At 40.3% G+C, this 26,414-nt stretch overlaps 3 protein-coding genes across 4 annotated transcripts; 2 read left to right on the top strand and 1 right to left on the bottom strand.

The window, feature by feature from the left end:
• The first annotated feature begins 176 nt into the window (after positions 1–176).
• Positions 177–2,523, top strand: LOC148404109 (protein Wnt-8a-like). Its single transcript, XM_088391210.1, has 6 exons — positions 177–292; positions 364–397; positions 471–600; positions 906–1,031; positions 1,148–1,290; positions 1,896–2,523. The coding sequence occupies exons 1-6, from the start codon at positions 231–233 to the stop codon at positions 2,451–2,453; spliced, it is 1,053 nt and encodes a 350-aa protein (XP_088247336.1). The 5' UTR covers positions 177–230; the 3' UTR covers positions 2,454–2,523.
• Positions 2,524–9,161: 6,638 nt separating this feature from the next.
• Positions 9,162–10,048, bottom strand: syce3 (synaptonemal complex central element protein 3). Of its 2 annotated transcripts, none has more exons than XM_088391224.1 (3): positions 9,931–10,048; positions 9,581–9,686; positions 9,162–9,476 (listed from the first exon to the last, which is right to left on the bottom strand). In XM_088391224.1, exons 2-3 carry the CDS (start codon positions 9,684–9,686, stop codon positions 9,310–9,312), a joined length of 273 nt encoding a protein of 90 aa, XP_088247350.1. In that variant the 5' UTR covers positions 9,931–10,048; the 3' UTR covers positions 9,162–9,309. The 2 variants fall into 2 exon arrangements, with proteins under 2 accessions (XP_088247350.1, XP_088247360.1); XM_088391234.1 differs by having other exon boundaries at positions 9,938–10,007.
• A 511-nt stretch (positions 10,049–10,559) lies between these two features.
• Positions 10,560–12,682, top strand: foxi3b (forkhead box I3b). Its single transcript, XM_088387507.1, has 2 exons — positions 10,560–11,329; positions 11,437–12,682. Exons 1-2 carry the CDS (start codon positions 10,729–10,731, stop codon positions 12,003–12,005), a joined length of 1,170 nt encoding a protein of 389 aa, XP_088243633.1. The 5' UTR covers positions 10,560–10,728; the 3' UTR covers positions 12,006–12,682.
• Positions 12,683–26,414: the final 13,732 nt, after the last annotated feature.

Raw genomic sequence — 26,414 nt, 5'->3', positions numbered from 1 at the left:
AACAAGCTGGTCTCACTCGCATCATGGTGTCATGCAGCTTTGGAAGTTAAATAACTATCACCTCTAATACCGGCCATTGAAGTGCGCATAGCCGAAAGGCGTTTCCTAAATCCGTTATCCAATCAGGTTTTTGACTGCTTGGGGGTAAAGGCACAGAGGCCCAGCTTATTCCCTACTTAAATTGCAGAGCGCGGGTTCAAAATAAGTTTGCTGATCGCCAGTCGGTCAAAATGGTGCACTTGCAGCGGCTTCTGCTATTTTTTCTATGCAGAATTTCTCCGGGACACACTTGGTAAGTGAATAAAAAATTTAACTTGTTTGTACTCTGAGAGCGGGACAATAATATTGTTAATTTCTTTTCAGGATTGCTGGTAACTTTTTGATGACGGGATCCAAGGTAAATGATAAATGAAACGTGAACGCTGAGGGGACATTTTAGCACAAATAATGAACACATGCCTTCTTCCTAGGCTTATCTTACTTATGCCAAAAGCGTCCAGGCTGGCACGCAGAGTGGCATCGAGGAGTGCAAACACCAGTTTACGTGGGACAGATGGAACTGTCCGGACAGCGCTGTCCAGCTAAAGGGATTGAGACGCGGTGGGTAACCTACGTGATTCTAAATGTGGAATCACATACAGTGATCCCTCGCTACTTCGCGTTTCGTTTATCGCGGCTTCACTACATCGCGGATTACTGTAATGTATAGAAAGAGGAAATGCACACGTAACCCCCACCCCCCACCCCCCCTATACACATACACACATACACACACACACACACACATGAACACATTCAGCGTGCTTGAGCGTTAAACTGTACAATATGTTTATGTGGTATTCACTGCGAACTCGTCTTGAAAAAATAAGTCATTTGAATACTTATGCACTTTTGTTCATTTGCAGCCACCAGGGAGACATCATTTGTCCATGCTATCAGTGCTGCAGGAGTCATGTACATTCTGTCCAGGAACTGCAGTATGGGAGACCTTGACAACTGTGGCTGTGATGTCTCGAGGAATGGCAAAATCGGTAAGACCATATTAAAAAATGATATACACTATTGGACTGTTCTAATTAACTGCATCCCACTGGTTAAAAAGAAATACATGGCAACCCCCCTGTTCTTATGCTTTGTGTGTATATAGGCGGGCAAGGCTGGCTGTGGGGCGGCTGCAGTGATAACGTGGATTTCGGGGAGAAGATTTCCAAGGAGTATGTGGATGCGCAAGAGACTGGTCAGGACTCAAGAGCTGTTGTCAACTTGCACAACAATGAAGCTGGACGTCTTGTAAGCATTCTCACACCGAGACAGATTAGATAGTCCAAATACAATGACTGATAAATTGAAATTTCTCTCACATGTCTGATGGGACTATCACTAGAGCACAGGTGTCAAACTCAAGGCCCCGGGGCCAGATACGGCCCGCCACATCATTTTATGTGGCCCGCGAAGACAAATTGTGCATCAAATTCGTGTCATTACTAGACTTTTACTTTTATTTGCGCCACCCTAAAAAGTACTGATTGACTGACTGACTGGCTGACTGGCTGACTGACTGACTGACTGACTGACTGACTGACTGACTGACTGACTGACTGACTGACTGACTGACTGACTGACTGACTGACTGACTGACTGACTGACTGACTGACTGAATAATGTTTCCCTCTGGTCTCAAAAGGATGTAAAAAAGCAGCAGAGCATAAACATAATAAAACAATCATTGCAAGACAGTAATTAAATTAAAAATCGAGGGTAGCTTAAAAATGTGGATATCGACACTCTTGAATGTTAAATGTTAACATAAAAATGTCTACAAACTTTGTCAGTAAGATGCAGGAAACTAAAGAGAGAATTATGTCAAGGAAATATTCTTGCTTGTGTTCCAACAGGCCGTGAAGGCGACCATGAAGCGCATCTGCAGATGTCACGGCATGTCTGAGAGCTGCAGCGTCCAAACGTGTTGGGCACAGTTGTCTGACTTCAGAGAAATTGGCGATTATTTAAAGGCCAAGCACAGTCAAGCCCAAAAACTGGACATCGACAAAAAGCGCAAAAGGGCGGGTAACAGCGCAGAGAGCCGCGGGGCCATTGCTGACGCATTTGGCAGTGTCCCCCAGACCGAACTCATCTACCTGGAGGATTCCCCAGATTACTGCAAGAGAAACATCACTCTTGGCCTGTATGGCACGGAGGGCCGAGAGTGCGTGCAGCATGGCGAGGGTCTGACACATTGGGAGAGGAGAAGCTGCCGCAGGCTGTGCCACGAGTGCGGCCTGAGTGTGGAAGAGAGGCGTGCAGAGGTGGTGACCAGTTGTAACTGTAAGTTCCACTGGTGCTGCAAGGTGAACTGTGACAACTGCTCGCAAGTCAAGGTGAAACACGTCTGCGCCAGGAGGGAAGCGACGGAAGGTCACGCCCTCGGACGCAGACGCCGTGGACCCAAATAAAACAAGCTTGTGTCACAATCTCCTAAATAAGGGCCAATATCTGAATTGCCATCATGTTTGCACTTTTGCATCTATTTATATGAACTTGTCATTGATATAAACAATCGACAGTGCTGCCTCAGTCTTTGAATAAATGTTTAAACATTAAGTATTGTGTTGTTGTTCTTTTTCCATGTCAAACTACGGAATATTGCTTTACTTGGGAACAAGCCGGAAGGGAAGCTGTGGGCGTTAGAATAAGAATGGCGTGAATCCACTAAACAGAGGATTACAGGGATAACATGGTGCAAATGACACTTCTATCCTATCAAGGTGTTGATCCAGCAGTACTTTGAAGCCAACGTGTATTGAATTGATTCTCGGGCTTTGGGAAACAAATTAGTGAAGTATTTCCACCAGGCATCTGTCCTGATAATCAGAGAGGATGCCAAACTCACAACGCACATTTAGAACATGCTAATGCAATACAATACATCAAAGCTCAAAGAAGGCAGGACGTTTGACGGGCTGACTTTTTTTTTCATCACTTTTTCTTAGTAACGAATGCGCAAAATATACTCACAGTTCCTCAACAAAAATGAAATTGTTTTGGTTACCTGCACCCACAGTCACTGATTGATTGCCTTCTATCTTCTTCGACCCTTTGGATCGAATAAGAATCTTCCACTCAGCTGGACATATCATAAATCTGCCAGCGTCTTAGATGAAAGATGGCCCCCTTCATCGGGGGTCCATTCTTGGGGCGGAGGGGGTAGGAGTCTTTTTAAACATTTTGGCATGGTTAAGGACCAAAAAAAAGGATCGCTAGCAACCTTACATACAGCTTCTCAATTATCCATGTATTCGTCCATTTTCAACACCCCTTATCCTGTTCGGGCTCACGAAAGGTGCTGGAGCTAAAGCTTCACAATTAATAAGAAAGAAATGCGGCCTTCTGTTTCAGGCACGGGAGGTCATAATAACAAAAGTCCCAAATATTGACTCTGAAAACATGAAACTTTTTAGCTGCTAATCCTTCCCATTTGCCCGTTTGCTCCTGGGGATGCCCCGTATTTCCCATGCTGTCCTGCTGTGCACTAATGAAGGCTTTGCCCCACTGGAGGTCCTCCCCGATCCACCCCTTATCTCTTCTCTCCCACTAGCTCTACATGATGACTTCCATATTGATGCCAAAAAAGACAATCTACTGACATGACGTTTGCTCCAAATGACCATGTCTGTTCTCATCAACCATTGTACCTTACTTGAGTCAAATAAGGTCAGACTGAACAGCCTTTTCAATAGGGGAGTCTGTGAATGCACTTTTTTCCCCACAGCGGTGTCAAACATATGTCCAAATTAAAGCAATACTTGCTCTATTATCATACAGTGTTCCATGTTGACCCCACGGTGGCAAGATCCAGCAGGGATACGTTTCAAAATCAGAACAGTAGAGTACAACAGTAGATGGGGGCGGGGGGGTCATCACAAAGACCCCCCAGGAGGACTCATGTATACACTCAGACAGGCTTGAGGGTCTTGGGGGTGGATCACACCATTGATTGATCACCCCCCTCCCTCGCCACCCTCCTCTATCACCTACGTGTGAGATACAAAGAGACAAGTCTCGCTGTGCCGGGATACCAGATTGGACTTAGGCAATGCTGTGATTTAGAATAAAATGATAAGATCCGGTTTGTATGACAACAATACTAACAGTGAAGAGTCACAGCAACTTTTAATAGCTCATAATCACCAAACAAAAGGTCTGCAACGAGGAGATTTGGGTGGGCAATAAGCGCAATTGTTATTTTTATGAAGATATGCTTGCATGTGGTCATCACTTTACATTACTGACTGTTTCACTGCTATACCAATTCATTGCAATAATTACAGCCCATAGAAATAACAATAACAGGTGAGTAAAAAATTGACTTTGTTAATTCAATTGCTGCATGCACAAAACACAAACAATATGCTTCACAAAATTATATTAATTTGAACTTGATCGAAACCCAATCACTTTTAATCACTACTGAAGATGTAGTGATTTTTTTTTTTTTTTTTAAAAAAGGTGGACATTACCAACAATGACCAAAAGATGTCAGTGCAAGACTCTTGGCTGCAGTTCCAATTCTAAAGCAGGATTGATCATTTTCTTTTTTTCAACTGATTTGTTTATTATTCACATCCCAAATTAGTGCAGTGCGACATGAAAAAAAAATCACAATACAGACCATTTTAAAACACAATGTACCATATGTTTTCAGTTATTCTGTCCAAAATTATACCACACACCATGACTACTGACCTTTTCTCACTTTATTATACAGCCCTGTATCAAATGAGAAATGCATCCATTAGAACTGCTACAGAAAACTATCAAATGTAAACAGAAGCAAAGTAGCCTGCATATCTTTGCACAAAATAGTATTGACATTAAATTATTGACAAAATTGGAACTCTACTGTAATGTAATTTTTAGTATTGTGCAGATCTCGAAAGTCGCAATCAAAACATTTCCACTCGACGTTGACCCTCATGGGGTTGCACCTGTAAAATAAGCGGAAAGGAACAAAGTCTGGCGCCCTTGAAAATAAGGGACTTCCAGCCTTGGAAAGCAACTGGAGGGCTGAGAGCAGAGAGGCCAGGTGATGGAGCGCAGAGGCTCTATGGAATTTAACTGCTTTATTGTCATCTATATATGCAGAGTTTTGTCTAACAATAACACTCCTTTCAAATGCACTGTATACCTCAAGGCACAGAAATTAACATGGAGCCCAGCTTTCATAACAAATATATGGGAATTTACAAACATTTTATACAAAGAATTCACAATGCAAATACTTTTGACAAGCTTAACCTATGAACTTTGAGAAAACGAACAGCAGATGGTGGTGTTGTCAAAAGAATACTCCAACAGAGACCAGTCTTTGTAAGTTACTACCTGGCTTGCCATCCAGTCAAATTGATGTCGTCCTTGCGGTGTCTTGGTTTTATGGTAGCTTCAGGGTTGGCCTTCCAACTGGTATGGAGAAAAAAATTCACACGTGTGTCATCCTTTGTCTTTCGCAGTCAAGTTACAGTAAATATAAAAAAGACACATTTAAAATCTACATTATGTAGGTTCAGATGTGTGTGTGTTTGAGCCTATGTGAGGCATTCTCACACCATGATGCTTCTCAAATTCATTACTATGATCACTGCTACAAACCTCACCCAGTTTACAGCTTTAAGAGCAGTAACCAAGGCAACTTAACTCCCTGCCATCCCACCACAAAAGCAAAGAAAGGGAGGAAAACATGAAACCCAGATCAGGGAGAAAAACATTGTGGCCGTTCATTCAATGCAAACTGAAAAGTGTGCATGCCATAGGCAATGTTTGATGGTTGTCGACGAGTGTAGCACTGAATTATTAGGTCAAAGTCAGATTTTTGTGGGCACTTTAGTGATGCTAAGATTCCCCAGGGTAAAGGAGACGATTACCCATTACACGCATGCGCATGCACACACACACACATGCACGCCACAAAGGTCTGCAGTACCCTGCAGGATTGTGTCCTGCACCAACAACATACATGTGTTTCTATATGCAAATTATGTCCATACATGGGGGCTGTCCCAGAGAACCTTAAAAGAAAAACATGTCTCCTCATGTTGCCATGTAAATAATGTTTTACAGTATGAAATACCTTTTGCAAAAAAAACAACAACAAAAAAAACAAACAAACAGCATCTACTGCGCTAGTTGACTTGTCTGAGTTATTCGAAGATGACCTCTGCTGTCTTACGTTGTTTCCCGGAAAAGCTTGCAGCGCCTGCTGAGGCGCCTCCAGGATTTTCAGGTGTCCCAACTTGTCAGGCTGGCCGACACAAACGATTAGATCGCATTGCCTGAGCTGGGTTTGTACTGCAGGTGGAAAAAAAAAAAAAAAGAGAGAGAAAAGAAAAACAGTCTGAGTTTCTCAAGCTAAGCAATCTTAGAAATAAACAACTTGAGTGTTGCACACATTTAAAGATATGTATGCACAAACAGATACATATTTCCCGGAAAATAAATAAAGGTTTTCCTGAAGAGTAATTGCAAAAGATTTATATAGTGCTTATTGTACACTATACTTTTCTCAAAATGTTTTGTTGCCATCCATTCAATTATTTTACAACACAATAATATATTGAAAACATGGATAATGGATTATTTATTGCTCAGACACAAATTACACAAATTATTAGGTCATTATGGATTCACATCAAATAGAACATCATTCGCTTTAACAGAGTCCATAGAAGAAGTCACTAATTCACTGGAACAAAAACTTTATACGATTGGAATATTCACTGGTATGAAAAAAAAACCCACATGACATTTTATGTGGTATTGGGAAAAGGTAGTTTGTGAAGCTAGGTGATTTACACTCAACATGTTTGGACATTCTGATGTCTCTCAGGGGTCAGTACGAGGCCCCAAATTATTTATTCTCTTTATCAATGATTTATGTAAGACGTCAAATGTGTTGAATTTATTTATTACAAATGATACTAAGAATTTTGTTATGGCAATAATTTACAACTCCTAAAGCAGGACATTAACACAGGATTTATTAAAGTAAAACAATGGTTTGATATAAATAAATTGGCATTAGACTCGAGTAAAAATAAAATAATGTTTTTGGGTGAACTGTAAAAACGACATAAAATTACAGATCCTTTTGGATGGGGTGACTATTGACAAACTTAATAAAATCAAATTTTGGGGTAATGATGGGTGAGAAAATTAATTGAAAATCACATCAAATATTTACAGACCGAGATCTAAAGATGCATAGCATTATTAAACAAAGCAAAACAGGTCATTTTGGATTTTCTACTCTTCAATAGTTCTTCCATATATATGTTATTGTGTTGAGGTTTGCAGAGATAATTACATCAATTCAATACATGATTTGGCAAAAGAAAGCAATCGGGATAACCAGGTTACAGGCATCACACCGATTCATTATTTTTCCGATCAAACGTCTTAAAATTCAGAGACATTATAGAACTGCAAACAACAAAGAACTTATTCAAAGCAAAAACATAATTTGCTACCAACAAATATTCAGAAGTTGTTCATTGAAAGAGAGGGCTATAAATTGAGAGGTAGATTCCATTTCAAAATTAAGAGTAAGCACAGGAAGTTTTAGTCTTTTGGTGTGTGGTGTCAAACTGTGGTTGAGGGAAATAGGTTAAGGGATGAGCACAGAGAATATTCAAACAAACCAATTCAAAAACTTCTTTTTTTACGAGATACAGGAATGAGGGTTATTGATTGCCAGCATTGTCGACCCCTAATGGGAACAACCTAAAGAAGATTGTTTTTCTTTTTCTCTTTGCTTGTTTATGTTATGCTAGTGTATATCAGTTTCATATTGGAATAAACCAAACCAAACCAAAATCTCACAGTGCATTGTGGCCTATTGTAGAATCTGGGTCGGTTATATTGCACACGTTGCTGTTGCAAGGTAAAGATAAACAGTCCTCGCGGCAGCCAGAAAGAAGACTAAGAAGAAAACGAAGAAGGCAGCGAAGAAGACCGTAGATATACAACAGCAAGTGTTTTTGTTTGGCTGTGTTGATGATAACTCATTGTATTCTTTTTGCGATTTTGACACAGATTGTTTTGTTAGGAATTAGACATGCAGCTAGGATACAAGCCACGTGTCATTTTATAAACAGGTTTTTTACAGACTATCACAGTAAAAATCACTATGCATTCATGCCTCAAATAGCAGCCAGGCGTCCTTCCTGTATAGTACGTATGTGTGAATTTTAAGGTAAAAATAACTTTAATCTCTATGATCCTTCGCCATACACTGGCCTGCAGCATACAGGGTGATTTGCCTTCAAGGCAGGGTAAAGCAACCCCAACATTGACACTTATGTGATAGAAATTAAAAAAATATACATCATTAAACATATTACTGATATTATTGAATAGACATTGCTAATGTGGCTGGAGAGTGTACATATAAGTAATAGCAAGGAGCACAGGGTCCCTTTAATTTAACTGCATGTTCCTGTCAGTTTTTTTTTTCCGTATTGAATGTAGAACGTTTGGGATTAAACAAATCTTGTGGCTTCTTTGATTGGAGCTGTTGAGGAAAAGACATTTTTACTGATGCCACACTTTAATTTTATTACTGTATCTGTCCCCCTTGGCAGAGAACAAGTCACAACATCCTGCTTGATGGATAAGGCATTTGAGCAAACCTTCAGTTACTTCAGTCTAACCCACAAGGGGGTTACAATCTGACAGCTGTCATGTATAACAATGCAAGTCTGCACATCTGACGCCTCTGAGCGTGGCTAACTTGCATAGCAGTTGGACACCTGTAAGCCACATGTGGCTATCGCATTGCACATCGAGGGCAAACTGTTATGCCTTGTGATTTGCATACTTGACAAATAATCATCAGTGTCATCCTCATTCTAATGACATAATTGATGCTTACTTGACATTATAATCACCCATACCTGCCAGTTGATCCATGCAGTCAGACAGCGACTGCAACTCTCTGAGGATATATTCCAGATCAATGTGGGTGGCTGACGAACTCTGCTCAGTGCTTGACCCTGTGTTATTCATCTGGGGGGAAAAATAGGAAATTACTTAAATGTTACATTTCACTTTGTAAAATTGTGTCTGAACGATTATGATTATTGGCTGTCATAAATCAAAGGCAGACCATATTTTTAGTCTGAACGTGTACTTTTATTAGAATTTTTAAACATATTTGAATGACAGTCTTACAATGAAGTACATACAGTATTAACAAGTGAGTGTGTAGACATGTCGGTTAGTATTAGGAAATATGAACAACACAGAGGATTGAAAAGTTCACATCTGAGTGTGTGGCGTGTCAGTGGGAACTGGTTCCAGCAGCCGGCTCCCTCCGACTGCGTTGGAGCATTTGCGATGAGCCTCCTCGAGAAGCAGCATTGAACCCCAACATTCGGGGCTGGTCCGCAGAGCCGCCATCTCGTGGGCCATCAGCGTCAGATGCGCTACGGGTGGACAGAACTGTAGTTGACTTGCACTGCACTAGACTCAGACCGACAAAATGTCCCCGAGTTTAACGATACTCCGTTAAAGTCCACACGTTTCGCACCAGATATGTTTTCCATGTATTCAATCATTCTTTCCAAATCCTCGTCGAGTTCCAACGGGTTTTCAACGCCTGTTAGGTCCCCAGAAGGCAATGTAGAGTTGGCCATCTGCCGAACAAACCGACAAGTCCACAAATAGATTCTAACACAACAAGACATCGTTCAGCCATTTTGGATTATGACGCCGACGTCTATAGACGACATAAATGTATCATGCTAGGTTGCTAGGTCATTTTAGCTTCACCAATATCCACGCCTTTTTGACAATTTATTCGGAGAAACAGCCGAATTAAGTCTCAGATAGCAGGCTCAGGATAAATATTGTTTAGTCAAATCAAATAAAAAGTCTCACAATTTACGTTAGGCGAGGTTTTAGGGTCAGTCAGTAGACCTCGGCAGTCGACAGCTATGACAATGGTGGACAGTCGCACACTGAACTTTATTGAAATACACTTAAACCACGCCCACAATTAAATTACATTAATTTGATAATGAGTAAAAACAATTTATCTATCTATCTAAAAATATCACACATAAAATAAAACAATTGAAAATTACAATAAAAAATTTAAAAGATGATAAAATTATGTTAATTCCAACCTTGTTCCAGATATATAATTGTGCCTGTTAAAACGGGTTGTCAATATGTGAAGCAATAAACATACAAATTGCGGAATGTTCCATTCACTTTGATGGCCAAAATCCATTTTGACAAGACATTTACTACATTTACTAATCTTTGTATAAAAAAAGTAAATTTTATTTTTAGAACAATTTGCGCAATAAAATGAGAATGACTGAAATAACTGTTTAAGTTTTAAGAAAATAGTCTTGAGCAAGGGCAAACAAAACGCCTGGAGCAATTGTACGATCCCAAGGAGAAAAAAAGGGCTACTCACCTAAGGAAAGAACCAATCAAATGAGAGTGGGGGCGTTTCCTGAGAAACAAATATAGCAGGTATGACAGGTGACATTTGAACATAGAGCAAGGGCAAAGCTGACAAGCAAAGAGAACAGACAACACCATTCGGATCAGATCACTACCTTCAAGAGCTTTAACAGAACTCGGAGAACGATTTTGATACAGACGCCAAGAAAACTGAAGGTTAAAGAGGCTCTCTTCAAGGTAAGAAGAAACACCGCCACGACAATGTCTGCGTTTGAGGCCCAGGAACAGTCTCCTCCACGTTGCGGCCCTCAGTTTCCGAGCCTTGGCCAGGAGCCCCCTGAACTCAGCATGTACAGTGACTGTTACTACCCTCCGCCATCCCTGCCAAGTCCTCAGCGCACCACACCGACCTCCTATGAGCTGGGTGACTTCAGCACCACGTCCCCAAACCCTTACCTTTGGTTCAACGGCCCCGGGCTCAACACACCATCGTACCTGACTTCCAACGGTCCACCCGGGAACCCGGGCCCTCCCTTCGTCCCACAGCACTATGGCATGCAGAGGCCTTACCTGGGCTCAGCTGGAGCAGGAGGCCCAGGAGGGGAGTTGAGCTGGTTCTCCCTCCCCTCACAAGAAGACTTGATGAAGCTCGTCAGGCCGCCTTATTCTTACTCGGCTCTCATCGCCATGGCTATCCACGGAGCACCCGACCGTCGGCTGACCCTGAGTCAGATATATCAGTATGTTGCAGACAACTTTCCTTTCTACAACAAGAGTAAAGCAGGATGGCAGAATTCCATCAGACACAACCTGTCGCTAAATGACTGCTTCAAAAAAGTACCAAGAGATGAAGACGATCCAGGTAATACTTTGAGAATAATATTTTTATTTGTTTTTCTCGTTTTTTTTTTTTTTTTTTTCATTGTACATCCTGTGTCGTTAACATTTTTGCCGAATGTCACTTAACAGGCAAGGGCAACTACTGGACACTCGATCCAAACTGTGAAAAGATGTTCGACAATGGAAACTTCCGTCGCAAAAGGAAGAGGAAGTCTGACTCCCTCTCTGGAGTCGACGGTAGTTCAGGAGCCGCAGAGTCAGGTGAAAGTGAGAGGGGCAGCCCCAAACACTCTGCCAACTCTTCCCTTAACATCTCCCAAACGCCAGAAAGAATTCCTTCGCCATCATCATCCAGTGCTGCACCTTGTCTGAGCAGCTTCCTGTCTGAGATGTCTGGAGTGTCCGCTGGATCACCCAATGATGTGGGAGGTGATGCATTGAGCAGACCCCTGCAAGTCAACCTCCCTATCGATGGGCCACACAGGCTTCCACAGGCTGCGAGTTTTAATAGCTACTCTCCAAACTCTGCTGGGCGAGAGTGGCTTCCACAGGTGCAAGCGCCCCCTATGCTCTCCTCTTCACCCACCCACTCTTCACTGGGGTACACTAGTCCCATCCTCAGCCAGTACAATGCGTCCTTCTATCCCCCACTGGGCTCAACAGGAATCATCTATCAACGCGAGGGCACTGAAGTGTAATTTTACATTGAACTGATTGGTACAGACGAGACATTTCACAGAAATTAGTTTTGTTTTGCAGTAGACATTAGTTGTCACTTTGAGAGGCTAACACACACACCCACGCACGCGCGCGCACACACACACACACACACACAAACACACATACACTAAGCATGTTTGCGCTGACAGAGACAGTTGAGGTCACAAAAGCATGTGACAACAGATTTAAAAACCTTAGATTCCCACAGAAACATCCGAGTCAGCAGCAAAGAGCAGAAACTGTCTGAAACTACCAAATCAGCTTTTATCCCTACCAAAGCTTGTCTCTATCAGAGCTGAGTCATTCTTAACTGATCTGAGATCTGATCTGCTGACATCGGTCTGTTCCACTCTACTCTCTGTGATTCCCTGATGGTATCACACAAATACAACGTCCAGGCAGCAGTTTAGATGAGCGGTTAAATTACAGCTTTGTCTACATATTATATTCATGTGAACCATTACTGTTTTGTTTTGTTGTCTCCTAAATCTGATCTGATGATCTTCCGGAGTCATATATATGCTCTTTGTAAATATGTCTATGTGTCTTTTAATCTGAATCCTTTGTTGGTTGTTATTACACATGCTAATGTATTCTTAATGTAAGGTAAATATTATGTTGTCCTTTTGATATGAATAAAATACTTTTGACAGTTGCATTTCTCACTTATTTATGTTGTGGAATAAATACATAAATAAAAGGAACAAGAACCAAATGTAGACTACAATACATATTAAGCACAACGTTTGTGCTCGGGAATATGATGACCTGCAGAGTGGAAGCAGCGGGTCGCTGAAACTTGATCTTTGTGTGATGAATTGTTTGACAGATTTGTAGAAATGATAAAAATTCCCATTCCCATGCTGTCCCGCCTCCCCCGACTAAACAACTAAACAGTCACAGTGACTCTGTATGGAATGCTGACTGGATACAGTTTGATTCAACTGCCACAAGTGTCAACCATGCTGACGTGGGAACTGACTGCTACACCATTTGACTGATAGCAGTGTGGGTCATAATTGTTAATTGTAGTATTTTTCTTCAACATTGAAATTGCAAGAAACAGATGAAAACACACATAGATTCAGAGAGGTTTTATTTTCATTAGATGATATTGCCGTATTTGGAAACATTTAAAATAATCATATGAAATGACACTGGGTCAGATTTATCAGGATCATGACATAGAAAACACAATTTATATGCGTGTCAAACTTTATTCATTGACTGTGGTCGAATCACATGCACAGGTAGGGTACAGTACACTTTGGCACTCCTGAAAATAAAAATATGCAGTAAACTACCTACTGATAAATTTCAGCCTGAGGCCTTTATTTACCCTGAAACACAGGCAGCATGACATCAATTTACACCAAACACAGAATGAAAAAGAAACAAAGAAGGGAAGATAGAGAGGAAGAGAAAAAGATCTGCAGAAACCAGAATTTACGGGATTAAGGTGAAAAAGGTGAAAAAGATCAGCATTATGAAATTGGCATATGTTCTGATTTCAGAGCAGGATATGAGTTCTGATTAAAATAAAGAGGATTAATGTAATTCTAATCATGCAAAATATAATGCTTCACTTGCAGACTTGGGGGAATACTTGAAAATTAAATACACACATATTTCCATCATCAATGCAAGCGGAAACAAACCTAAGTATAAAGCTACGTTGAGAACTGAAAAATGAATCATTGTTTACAATTAAGAGAGCTTCTGTGCTTTTTAGTTTGATGGCATTGATCGTACTATGCAAAAGGTCATCGGCCGTAGTTGACAAATGATCACTCTGATTGGCTGTTAGCTAGTGAATCAGTGTGTGAGATAGAAGTACACAAAAACGGCAAAAAAAATGGTCTTATCTCGTAAACTAAGATCAGCAAAACATTTTAATTTCACTAAATTGTTCATGCTAGATATTAAATATGATGGGCATTGCTTTGGATATATATGAATTTTATTTCATGAAGCCCTGATTGTGGATGGTATATGCATGGCCCTTGCCACCCCTCATTGAGTTGTTGTGTCACCCTGGCCACTATGCCCTTGGCCAGAACACCCAGCTTGGTCTGCCAAATTTGCAAAAGCGGTAAACTCAACTTGCCCTGACATGAAAATTAAGATGCACCGTTTTTTACGCTGAGCGCATGTGAACTCGGTGCCAAGTTTCATTTGAATTCATTGAGTGAGGAAATTCCTGTTAACTAAATAATATGTAATTGGGCCCAAAACGTATGAAACTTACATTCAAATGACGAGGAACAAGCCAAGCCAAGAAATGGTTCTTTGACATACTTGTTATACATTATGACGGAGGCACAGCCCAGGGAGCATCTAACACCCACACCTTCCTCGCCTTAGGCAGTGGAATTATTGCTCAATACAGTAAAGTGATTAAAATCTAATAAATCCTCTCCCCCACCTGCCGCCTGGCTCGTGGCAGTCTCACACACACCTGCCGAAGTAACGGAATTCACCCACACAAGTGTTTTGTGTGTGATGTTTATATCATAAACTATGAGAGGAGCGATTATCTTTTTTGCTGCAGAGCAAGAGGAAACCATTTGAAGGATCTGCTTGCATTTTGGCAGCATTAAAAACCTATTTTGGTAGAGATTGTAAGATGAGACAGCTCGTGAAACTGTTCAAAATAAATGATTTCTTTGCTTCAAAATGATCTGAATTGAAATGCTAAATTTCCTGGTACCATGTTAACCCAAAACATACACCCATGCACCTCCTGTTTTTACTAAAACAGCCGTGCCCTATCAAGGCTGTTTAGTAAACGTCAGGGGAGAACGTCAAGCCTGGAGAAATGTGGTCATGCTCAGTGCTTCAGGAGTGGGCCCAGGATTTACCAGCTTACTGTTATGTGTAAACACGCAAACACACTCCAGACACACGTACGCAGGTGATGAAAGCACCAAATACCTTGCCCCGAGTCCACAAGTTTTGTGTCCTTTAAAGGTCAATGGAAAATGTAAATGTCCTAAACCATAGCTTGGATTCGAATCATGAAATTGCCCAAACCTTTTTTTAATTAAAAAAAAAAAAAGTTCAGAGTACAGTAGCATTCTGGATAAAGTCTACTAAATAGAAAAAAATCCTTAAAACCTAACCAATCAGGTTAGTCTCCAAATATATTCCAGTTGAGCCAACTCCAAATATCTTTACCAGGCAATGCAGTATCCATCCCAGTCAGGTCTTGTAGAGTAAGGCTGTGAGTGTTCTCCCCTTTCTAAACATGGCTTATATACACCATTTGTGGAAAACATTAAGTTTAAAGACAAACAGGAGCAGAGAGAGAGGCTGTGTATATATGAATCATTGCTATTTCACCCTAAAATATTTTCCATGTCAACAGGCGGTAAACACGGTGATATGAAGAGGGCTTTGCGGAGAGGGAGGGAGAAGGAACAACACCACTAGTGGGAATCTCTCTGAGCTGAAGACTAGTACGGTATATTGCACACATATCGTTTTCATTTGCAATTGAAATATATTTTTTAGTACATGCCCATCACAATTTTAGAGAGACCGTGAAATCCAACATAATGACTTCCTCTCTCCGGTGTAGTTGAAGTTCACCGTCCCTCTAAAGTTGTGATTAACATGCACCTGGAAGAAATGATATTCAGTTTCAAATTAACTTTTACATTTTGGGAGCTCACGGGAGGACCAGAACATAAAAAGGAAGTGATAGAGAATTATTCATGTCAGGTAGCAGGGTGGTCTCATGTTTTGCCACACCTCGATGGGGATCAGTCTGAGAAATTAGGTTTGTGCAGATTATTATTCCCCCCAAAGCATTGGTCATCGCCCAAAAGTATGAACAATCACGAAATCCCTGTCAAGTCCTCTACTTTATTCTTTTATGGATTGAACTTGAATTTTCACGGCAAGAAGACAGCCAACATGAGCTGCTTTGGAAACAAACTTGCATATGGTGACGTATGTTTGTTATAACTGTGAGGCACGTAGATCTGGGATAACTCTCTGCCAATGTGATGACCAACTTGTTTTTGGAGGTGCAAGTTGAGCCCAACTGTGCACAGTGGCACAAATGATATGATAATATATATGAAAAAATAGATAGATTTTCACCCTTTACAGACATGTGTTTTTTGTTTCGTCACCATGAAATCTGTGAATGTGCCTCACAATACTGTACCACCACTGGTACAAAACTGCACACCAGCCAGTGCATTGGTACTCAAAGGAATTAAACAGTCTGCAGGCCCACCGTATAGATTGTTGCAGAACTACTGAAATGTATACGGGCAGAAAAGCTGTTTGTGCTGAATCTTAGCTCTGTTTCCTCTACTGTCCAGTGCTGTCAGGGACAGCAAGGTGGTCTTTGCTGGTCTATTAGAAGCACTGACTTACATGTATAAGTAATATTATAGGCTAACAGTTGTTGAATGAAATTGCAGTACAATAATCCTCTCACCATCACGGGGGTTACATTCCAGACCACCCCCACAACAGGTAAGGAACATTTTTATAGCATTTATGGCACATGATTGAACCTGTCAAGAATGAACTCCAGCTGTGGGTAACTTCTTTTAAACATACGTCATCTCAGAGTAAGTTGTCTGCTATCATCTGGTCAAGAATGCAATTACCGTAATTCCTGGACTATAAAGCGCTACTTTTTGCACAAGCTTTGAATACTGCTGCTTGTAGTCTGGTGTGGCATATCTATGGATTTTTCATGATTTTTGTGATGACTACACTACACTTATACGCTCGTAAAAAGGCTGTGGACCACTGTTGTGCGGCACCGCTTTGCTGGGCGGAGGAATATGTGACCAGACACACGGTCACTGGAGAGAAGAGTGGTATGTTGATCTCATGTCTGTCTACCAGGCAAATAGTGCTGTATAATTGACAAAGAAGAGACAGAACGAGATCAAGACGGACATTACTGAAGAAAGGAAGCTTTTATACACAAACCCTCATTATGGGGGACAAAAGAAATGCATATGATGCCGCTTTTAAGTTAAAAGCAGTCGATTTGGCTCTTAACGAAGGAACGAGAGCTGCTCATGGTCTGCAGAGGTTTCTTCTGGTCACTGGAGGGCACTGGGCTATTGTTGATGACATCTTGTTGCATTACCCTTTTCTTTCTTTATTTCCCGGTCATGTCTACTCTGGAGCTGTACGTTTAGCTCGCTAGTTAAATGTAACTAAGCGAATGAAGATTTATACATATTTGTATGTTTGCATAGCTCCTCCATCTTTCTCAATAAAGTTTATGTTAATAAAATGTATGCGTCCCCAAAGAACCAACCATGCCTGACAATCATTCCTTGTGTATATTCTCTTACGACTGGTCATTAAACATTAAAACACATGCAGCTTATAGTATGGTGCGGATTATATATGAAAAAAAAACCCAAGATTTTCCCATAAATTTAGCTGGTGCGGCTTATAAACAGGTGCGTCTTATAGTCCGGAAATTATGGTACATCCTGAACAGATGATCATCAGAGCAACATAAAGCATTATTTAATATACCGGATAAAATTCACAAAAATAGCAAACCCAAACCTGTAATGGAGGGGGATTTACTGTCATTTATTACCAACAGCCTGTTTTTGCTATTTCTTTGCATTTCTCTAAGCTGCACTGCTTGCAGTAGGCGTAGGCCTATGTTGATGTTGGATGTTGTCAGTTTTATTTTATGTCTAATCAAAGTTTAGCGGGCTCAGTTCAGCCTGTTCAATCTGCTTAGAGCCAGATTTCAGATTTACTTCAGGGCTGTCATGAAGCCTTCAACGTGCTACCTTTTACATCATTACTAGTGCTTGAATGTTATACCACTGATAAATTACCTGACACCTGCTGCAGGGAAAAGAGAACACTGTAAAAAACTGTAAGCAGCACAATTCCTAACTTGGAAGTGGAACACTATTTCATGAATAATGGCCCTAATTAAATAATTTCTAGCAATTGATTTTGTTTTCAAGAGATCGATTTTTACGTTCATTTCACTGCTTCCTAGATATCTCAATGAAAAACCCTTGAACGATACCGATTCATTACACATGCTGGCTTTATAGCGAGCTATCCTTTTTTCCAAACAACTGCTATAATAAATTGAAAGTACCTCGAGTTATATATATCATCACTGTGAATCACCGCACGAAGAAATAGCATAATTTGTGTCATGTAAGAGGAAACTGCTTCTTTGGAATTGAGTCGACTATGTCATTTTTTAATATGGACATGAGATGTCAGTGCACATGCACTGAGAGATCTGTCTATTTGTTCCCCTCAGTTGACATGATCCAACATCATTAACATTTTGAACTATAAGCATCAATTAGATAGCACAGCACCATAGCCTTATCTGCTTTTTCATTATGGCACCATAGCCGTACAAAAGAGTCTTATCTGCTTTTTCATTACTTCACAAATCTCTGCAGGTCAGAGCGCAAATCGATGGTAAATTAATTTCACGGGGTAGTAGCATTGAAGTGAAGTGAAGTGGGGGTTTTACACACGGCTGACCAATCAATCTGTAGTAGTCTGTGGTCTTATTCATGTAGGATAATGTCATTCAATTTTACTTATTGCATGATTACTCCAAAAATATTTAAGACAATTATTGTATATTTTTCCATTATGGTCCAAATGTCATTTATATGTTGTTAAGAGTATGGAGTTTGTTCAAGTTGAACTGATTAAATTTTCCAGCATAATGATCAAACTACATTCAATGTTATTTATTATCATCGTGACCTTTTTATTTTCCGTAAACGTAAATGTATGTATGTATCCATGTGAACTTATTACTACCCAGACAGACGGATATATCCGGATCTGAAAGGTTGCTACTTTTAAGGGATGTCAGTTCTTACTACTCTCTGATTTTCCAGTCGAGGAGGAATCTGAATGATTTATTACGTATTACTATGCAAATTGATGTGCCTGGTGCAGTTGCCGTTTAACTCCATATAAATGAAATGCAAAACTAAAAAAGGGTGCCAGCTGTTGGATCTTAGGACCACAATGGGAAATGATGTCAAATCAGACATTCATGGCAACATTTAGGTTGAGGTAATGATTTCATTTCACTGTGTCACATTAAATGGTTGATGCACATGAATTTTTTTTCTTATGGGCTAAAAGGCAACATGATTTAAATACATGGTGTAGCCTGCCTGCTAACTAAAGTATGGATAAGCTGTACAGAAAATGGATGGATGGATGACCACTTACACTCAGTATAATTTGATGAAACAGGAGCCCCTGCTGCCTCAAAATGTAATTACAAGCGTCAGAACCACAGTGATCAGAAATTAGAAGAACAAAGTTAATGTCCGGTCACATTTGGATGTATGTAACTTATTGCTCTAGAACAGGGGTGTCAGAATCTGGCCCACGGGCCAAATTCGGCACGCAGTGTAATTATATTTGGCCGGCAAAGACAAATTGTGCATCGACTTTGTGTCAACACTAAGTAAGTTGTCTTCACACTTAAAAAATAGAGATGTGTCAAGGTTCGGACGGAGCAGGGCGACCAAATGCAGCTTGGACCAGGGTTTATTCAGCAAAACAAACTAATAGACTCGGCAAACTGACATGACTTAACGACATAACAAAAGGACTAACCGACAGGGACGTGACACAAAGGACATGAAGACATTAAACGACAACAGGAACCAAAAAGACATCAAGACAACAACAACACACAATGGCCCAAAGGGGCGGGAGGGTCAGACAGGACTTATTATATACACGACAGGTAACAAGAGGTAGGTGAGAATAATCAAACTAATCATGGGCACACAGGAGGGGAGGGGCGAGCACACAGACAGAAACCAAGACAGAGACACATAGTAACACGGCTGGGGATAAGACGTGACAAGATGTTTCTAGCAATTTTTATTACCATTCATCTTTTTGAAAATTAGAAATGTTCTTACGACGCTCTGATTTCAAAATTAGTTATTCATCAGTTTGTTGCGTAGCTTATACTGTATAAAATATGAGACATTCATACCTCTATTTGGGTTGACAGCCATAATGGCCCTCTAAAGTAAATTATGAGCACAACGTGGCCCGTGACAACAATGAGTGTGACACCCCTACTAAACCCTTGTACCAATTCAAGGTTCAAGATTCAAGAAGTTTATTGGCCATGCTAGGGCATGCCAAACAAGGAATTTGACTCCGGTAGATCTCAGCCTCTGTTCAACATTTAGGTGACTAACAACATTCGGAACATGTGTGAAAAGATTCAAGAGTTTTTATTCGCCATGTTTGAGCGTGCAAAACAAGGAATTTGACTTCGATAAATCACAGACTCTGTTCAACAAAATTGACAATTATTCTCAAACAACCCCTGATCTTAACTCAGTGCAAATTATTAGATGCAGTAACATATGGTGGGACTCTGGAATTCACCAAGGGCCCTTCCCCTCTTTTTCCCCCAATGGTGCCCCCAGGTGCCCACAACAAAAAAAAAAAAAAAACTTGAAAATAAACCAAAATATTAAAGGCCCGCTATTAAATTAGCAATTAACTAAACAAGTAACTAGTAAGTGTCATTTTTATTCATTAGAGCTATACAATTGCAGGGTAGAAGGGTGATTTTTATCTTGGGTTAGATGTGCGAAGGGTCCCATTGCTTACAAACGAAAAGGTTGATTCAATGGTCAAAATTTACAGAATTTTTGTCAGAAACGGGTGGCAACCCTTCAATAAGCCTATCAGACAATATATATCCCTTGGCTGTTAATGAGCAAAACGAGGCTTTATTTCTGTAAAGAAGGAACCATGTGCACGTGGAGATGGGTGATGCATCGCACAAGAAATATGCATCATGCACACTGATGTGGGAGTAAGCGAAGGAATGTTAATTAGTTGAGGTGTTCATCTAGTCATCATGACCTACAACATGAGACAAGCACCAGAAGCTCGAGAATAGCATTGAAGCACCAGAGACTTGACAGTAACATTATGACTTGTATCATCTGTTATCCAGAAATTGTCAATTTAACTAAAACTGCCTAAAATCTTGTTACCCATCAAAGTAGCAACTGTGTACTTTAATTACTCTGACTGCAGTGCCAGGAAGACTGGTTGGCACAATCGTCTAAAACTGCAACGTCCCACTGGGCTTTTCATCAATTCCAGAGCTAACTGCTGGATACAAATTGGTGTTCTAAGTACTGAAAAGCAGGAAAGATACCAAATGTAAATATGCATATGTGTGGGTGGAGGAGTCTCGGCATCGAGTCTGGAATTTGCTGCGGGAAAAATCCCTCGACAGTTATCATGAGTCCAGCAGATCTCTTTTGACAGACCCCCTCATGCAGACACATTCAAAAGAGGGCCAAATTCTTCCTTGAGGACACTTTGTGAGCAAACTTGCTTCACCTTGTGCCTTAACATTGAGTCTACATAAGAGAGAGCGATTAAAAAACTATGTTACATTGTAGTTTCCAGTTGTTGTTGAAGCTTTGTTTAACATCATTAACAACATCTTTATTGGCAATTTCATCTTTATTGGCAATTTTTTCTTCTTCTCGAGAGACGATAAGCTACAGCTAAAGAAATTGTAAGGTATGAATGTGAAAGATTTTTTTTTTTTTTTTATTGTGCTTTTTTGCAACAAATCAAACCTGAGTAGGTATTTTACCAAAACGACACAAAACATTTGAAGTTTTTGAACTGGTGGAAGCAAGTGAGGAAAAGTCTTAGGAAACCACTGAAAAAAAATTGAGCACACAATTATTTTGCTTATAATTTATTTTTTTTCTCCAGTGTGTCCCTAAGACTCTCTGCATGGATTTGAAAAAATATTCGAATGTTTGTACCAGCATGTCTCCTAAATATACATCATTCACATGGCAATGTTTGTTCAAAAGAAATTTTCACTATATCTTTTTTTTCCAATGACTATATGTAGGATAAAAGACTATTGATATGACCAGAATAAACGTTAAATAAATAATTTACATAACAACAGCTTTTTGGTCACACTCCTCACTTTTTTTTTTTGTTTTTTTTTAGCAATAACTGTTAGAATTCTCAAATACGATAGAAATGTCAGTTATGGTACCAGTGGCCATTAGTTTCCTCCTTAGTAGAATGACGCCGTAACATATTCTCTGTTCTCACTTCCATCCTATGGAATGAATGAGCTGCTCTAGACAATAACCACTCTTGACACTCTGCTCATCTGAATTTCAAGCAGGGAGGAGAAAGTGACACGACTAGTCCTGGCTAGAGGCGGGTGGAGAAGAGATGGTGAAACAATGCGTCAGAAAAACGATTTTATGAAAAATCTGATAGAGGTCAAAGAGGAGGTAAAGCAGATCCATGGATGATAAACTTGTGTCACTGACTTTTTTGCCTGTTAGTTGCCAGGGTTATGGCTGATTAGACACTGTGCAGGATCCCGCAAGAGTCACCCGGCCAGTTGATAGATTCACACTTCAGCAGCTTGATATAAGCAGACTGGAACAGTGTGAGTCTGGGATGAACACTGCACTCACTTTGATTAGATGCGAATGCTGAAACTGCTCCATGATATGTGAGTTGAATGTGAACCTGTGGACCATTAACATGAATGGAAAAAACAGGGGGGGAAACAACTCGCTTCTTTATCCATGCTGTGATTTTAACGAGACACTAAATGAGCACATTTAAACTACGGACTGTTATGACATTTGTCATCATTCAGTGGGTGAGGCTAATTTCCGTTCTGATTAACTCCAGCTCACAGTGGGTAGGCTAATTTATCAACTTTGAAAAGAGTTCTGACAAACTAGTAGAAAGAGGAACAGAAGTTGAGGCAAGTTAAGTACTAAAATGGAAAGGAAAGTGCAAGCTGTTCCAGTAAAGCTATCTCTCCAGTAGAGTTTATCGTTCTACTTCCATGCTGCATCAACCTGCTGCTGACTGGTCCCAACAGCCAGCCAGTTGCAAACACACTTACCGAATTTCATCAGGTACCTTTGCTCATGGAACTATCACAATACACAATGCTGACTGAACTACTGATGGAGTGTCACATCCAATTCCCCTGAACCTTTGAATCCTAAGTGGTTGGCTCAAAGTCAAAGCAACAATATCACACCTATAAGCTTTGAGAAGGGGAAAATGGAATTTCTGTTATCAAAAGTAAACTTTTCCATTTACTTGAATTGTAGACATTTACACCCAACACGAGGCTTTCCGGGCTGTTCTCGTAACAGGAGCCGTCACACACAAGGCCCATGTGAACAGGTAGGTGATGCGTAGGCTCCTTTGCGGAGAGGCCAGAGGAACACTCTAAATCTAGATGTCATCTGCCGTAGGGTTAAACCCATTAACATGTATTTAAATGAACAATATTTCAAAGAGACAGACTCATTGACATGGCAGCTGTGTAAATAAACAGTAAATCCGTGTACCGTAATGTTTGGACTATAAACCACAACTTTTAGGGCCCCCAGGTTCACCCCTGTAGCTTAAACAATTTATTTGTTGTGCATGTTTTCCTGCAGCACTAGGAGTACTTTTACAATCCTTAATGCTTACATTAATCATCATAGATGGGCTAACATAACAGAAGTTAATAGTAATATATATATATATATATATATATAAATAAACAACTAAACATAACATAAACATAAACAACTCAGTGTAAAGAACAAGGCTATACTACATTAAATCATACCTTACATGTTGCTTAGGGACATGGTAGCCGTCACAATCACTTAAGAGAACGTCATTCCCGTTCCTTTAATGTGTACTCCAATGACATTTGCATTTGTCACATGACGGCAAATTACTGGGCCAGTGCGTGGGCTGTAACGTTTCCATTCACTGTTGCTAATGCAAAGACCAGGGCAGCAATATGTGAAACACGGTGACCTCATCATTGCTAATTCATCCTCGAGACACACATACATACACCAAGAGAAAGAGACTGAGAAATGGAGGGATGAGAAAATATTCAAAGATGGGAAATGGACCAAAGTATCCAGACAGAGAATGCAAAGATAAAGTGTGAATTTGACGGTGCAAATCGTATAGTATAACAAATATATAGTTTGTGTATATAACATTTGTGTAAAACGTGCTGCAGTTTTGGGTATTGTTTTTCTTTTCTCATTCATATTTTGTTGCATTCAATGTTCAGAGTTTCAATAACTTAAACTCTATTGGAAAATGCTTGATTTCATTCTCCACTTTCCTTCATTTAGCAGGTAAAATCCTAGATTGTAGCATTTGTCATCAATTTTTACGAGGTACATGGCTGCACTTTCAAGTGCAGTTATACACCACTAGACAAATAAACAGTGCATTAAGATACACTTCAGACACACATTCAGGGCTCTATTTTTGTAGGAAGGGCATGTGCACTCGGGCGTAAAAACTGACGCATCCTGATTCCCGTGCAGATGCACATCGAGTATTTTGTTATTTCGCAGACTGCACCATGTTGGGCATTCCGGGATTTCTGTGACACCTAACATTTTTGTGGCTGAACGGGAACTACATTTTATGCCTGCGAAAAGCAGGACAAAGTCGAACACGATTTTGGTGGATTTTATCAAAGTGCAAGCAGACAGATTTTGTACACCAAGCTTATGTGTGATGAATATGAATGTACTGTATTTCATTCATAAATATAACAAATGCATGCACCAAACCCTCTGGATCATTGTAGAAATCAATTCACTGGACACATGATTAATATTATCATCTTTAAGATGTTTTTAAAATTGCCCACAGGCGGTGGCATAGCTATGGGCTGACACAATCTCTGCCCATTTCACAGTGGTGATCAGTGCCCAATCTGACCAACTTGACCTCATCCGAAAGTGGCGATCAATTTAGAGGGAATGAGATGAGCCACTTCCACAGGGTGGGAAGCAAATTGCTTGTCTTCACACCCACTACGACACAAATGCTCGTTTGCAATTACGTGCATCTGGGAAAATACCAGAAGGAAAAAAAAAAAAAAAAAACGCTCCACCCATGCGCACAGTTACAGTGTGCTTTGCACTGCATTTAACTGTGCTGGGCATGACATAACGTCCTCATTATAAGTGCAGCCTCTCCTTTTATATGCAAGTTAAAGTCTGACTACACTTGATTATCGATTCAGGTCTATTCGTCTTGGCATCATTTCAATTGCACCTGGATGTTAAGTTTTGACTGCATCTCTTATTAGAGAAGGGGTCTATTTCATTAATACAGGTCTAAAAATATTAAATTATGGTACTATGGGATATACATCCATCAAATGAGGGAATCGGGTCAGAATAAGAAAAGCACAAGTCATATTAAGATGAGGAAAATAGGAGCAAACAACTGATTTATGGGCTGATGAAACACTCTTGACAAAGATGCCAAAGTGAGAAAATAAAATCAGATGAAATATACTATCAGGCGCACACAAACGGTGACTTATCTACCTACTTGACGTCTCTGCTCAGACAATAATTTCTCAAACTTCGTAAATATACAGTATTCCTCTCTCACATTATTGTCAGGCAAATGAGCGCTCCTCATGATTCACACAATTTATGTAAATCACTTTAAGAGGGTCTCATCTCAAAGAAATTTACTCTTTTCTTGGCACAAGTGCACAGACTCTGCTAAAATAAAGCAGCAATTAAGGAGCACTGTCTAAAAATAAACAACCTTGCGACAGCTTTTTTGATGCACCAAATAACCACTAACATCTTACTCTTAATAGTAATGATAAAAATATTGACTCTGGCGATGGATGAAGGCTGTGGAAACAATGAAGCATTGACTAACTCAGTCCAATGTGAAAACATTCTTACACAAACTGACTCCATGGTCTGAGCCATTGGAGAACAAGGAATTCATCGAGAGGTGCAAATGTATGGCATGATCATCACAGTATAGGTAGATTGATAGATAGATGGATAGGTGAATCGGTAGGTAGGTAGGTAGGTAGGTAGGTAGGTAGGTAGGTAGGTAGGTAGGTAGGTAGGTAGGTAGGTAGGTAGGTAGGTAGATAGGTAGGTAGGTAGGTAGGTAAGTAGGTAAGGAGGTAGGTAGGTAGGTAGGTAGGTAGGTCTCAATCTGTGGGGGTGGAAAACAGCAACATTGGATGCACTAACAAAGTTGCCATATGGCCGGGGGTAAAAAAACGATATTGTCTACTAACGTGGCAAAGAGTGAGTTGACGACGACATGATGAAGAAAAACGATCAGACTTCAACATGAGTTCCACAACCCACCTAGCTTTGAATGAAAGTCAGTGTCTTCTGGTTTCTTCCCTTCTTTGGGAAGACGTATATATTTAATACACCCATTTTAAAGGTGGGATTTATCCACGTTTTTCTCCCAGGTCAGCATTCTGTACAAGGTAAACTCAACACAAAGGTCCATAATTGACA

This window comes from Syngnathus floridae, chromosome 1, assembly GCF_059516105.1.
Source record: "Syngnathus floridae isolate MCC-2025c chromosome 1, RoL_Sflo_1.0, whole genome shotgun sequence".
Classification (NCBI taxonomy): Eukaryota; Metazoa; Chordata; class Actinopteri; order Syngnathiformes; family Syngnathidae; genus Syngnathus; species Syngnathus floridae.
Note: the sequence above shows the minus strand (reverse complement) of the source record. Positions and strands in the feature narration are given on the sequence as shown.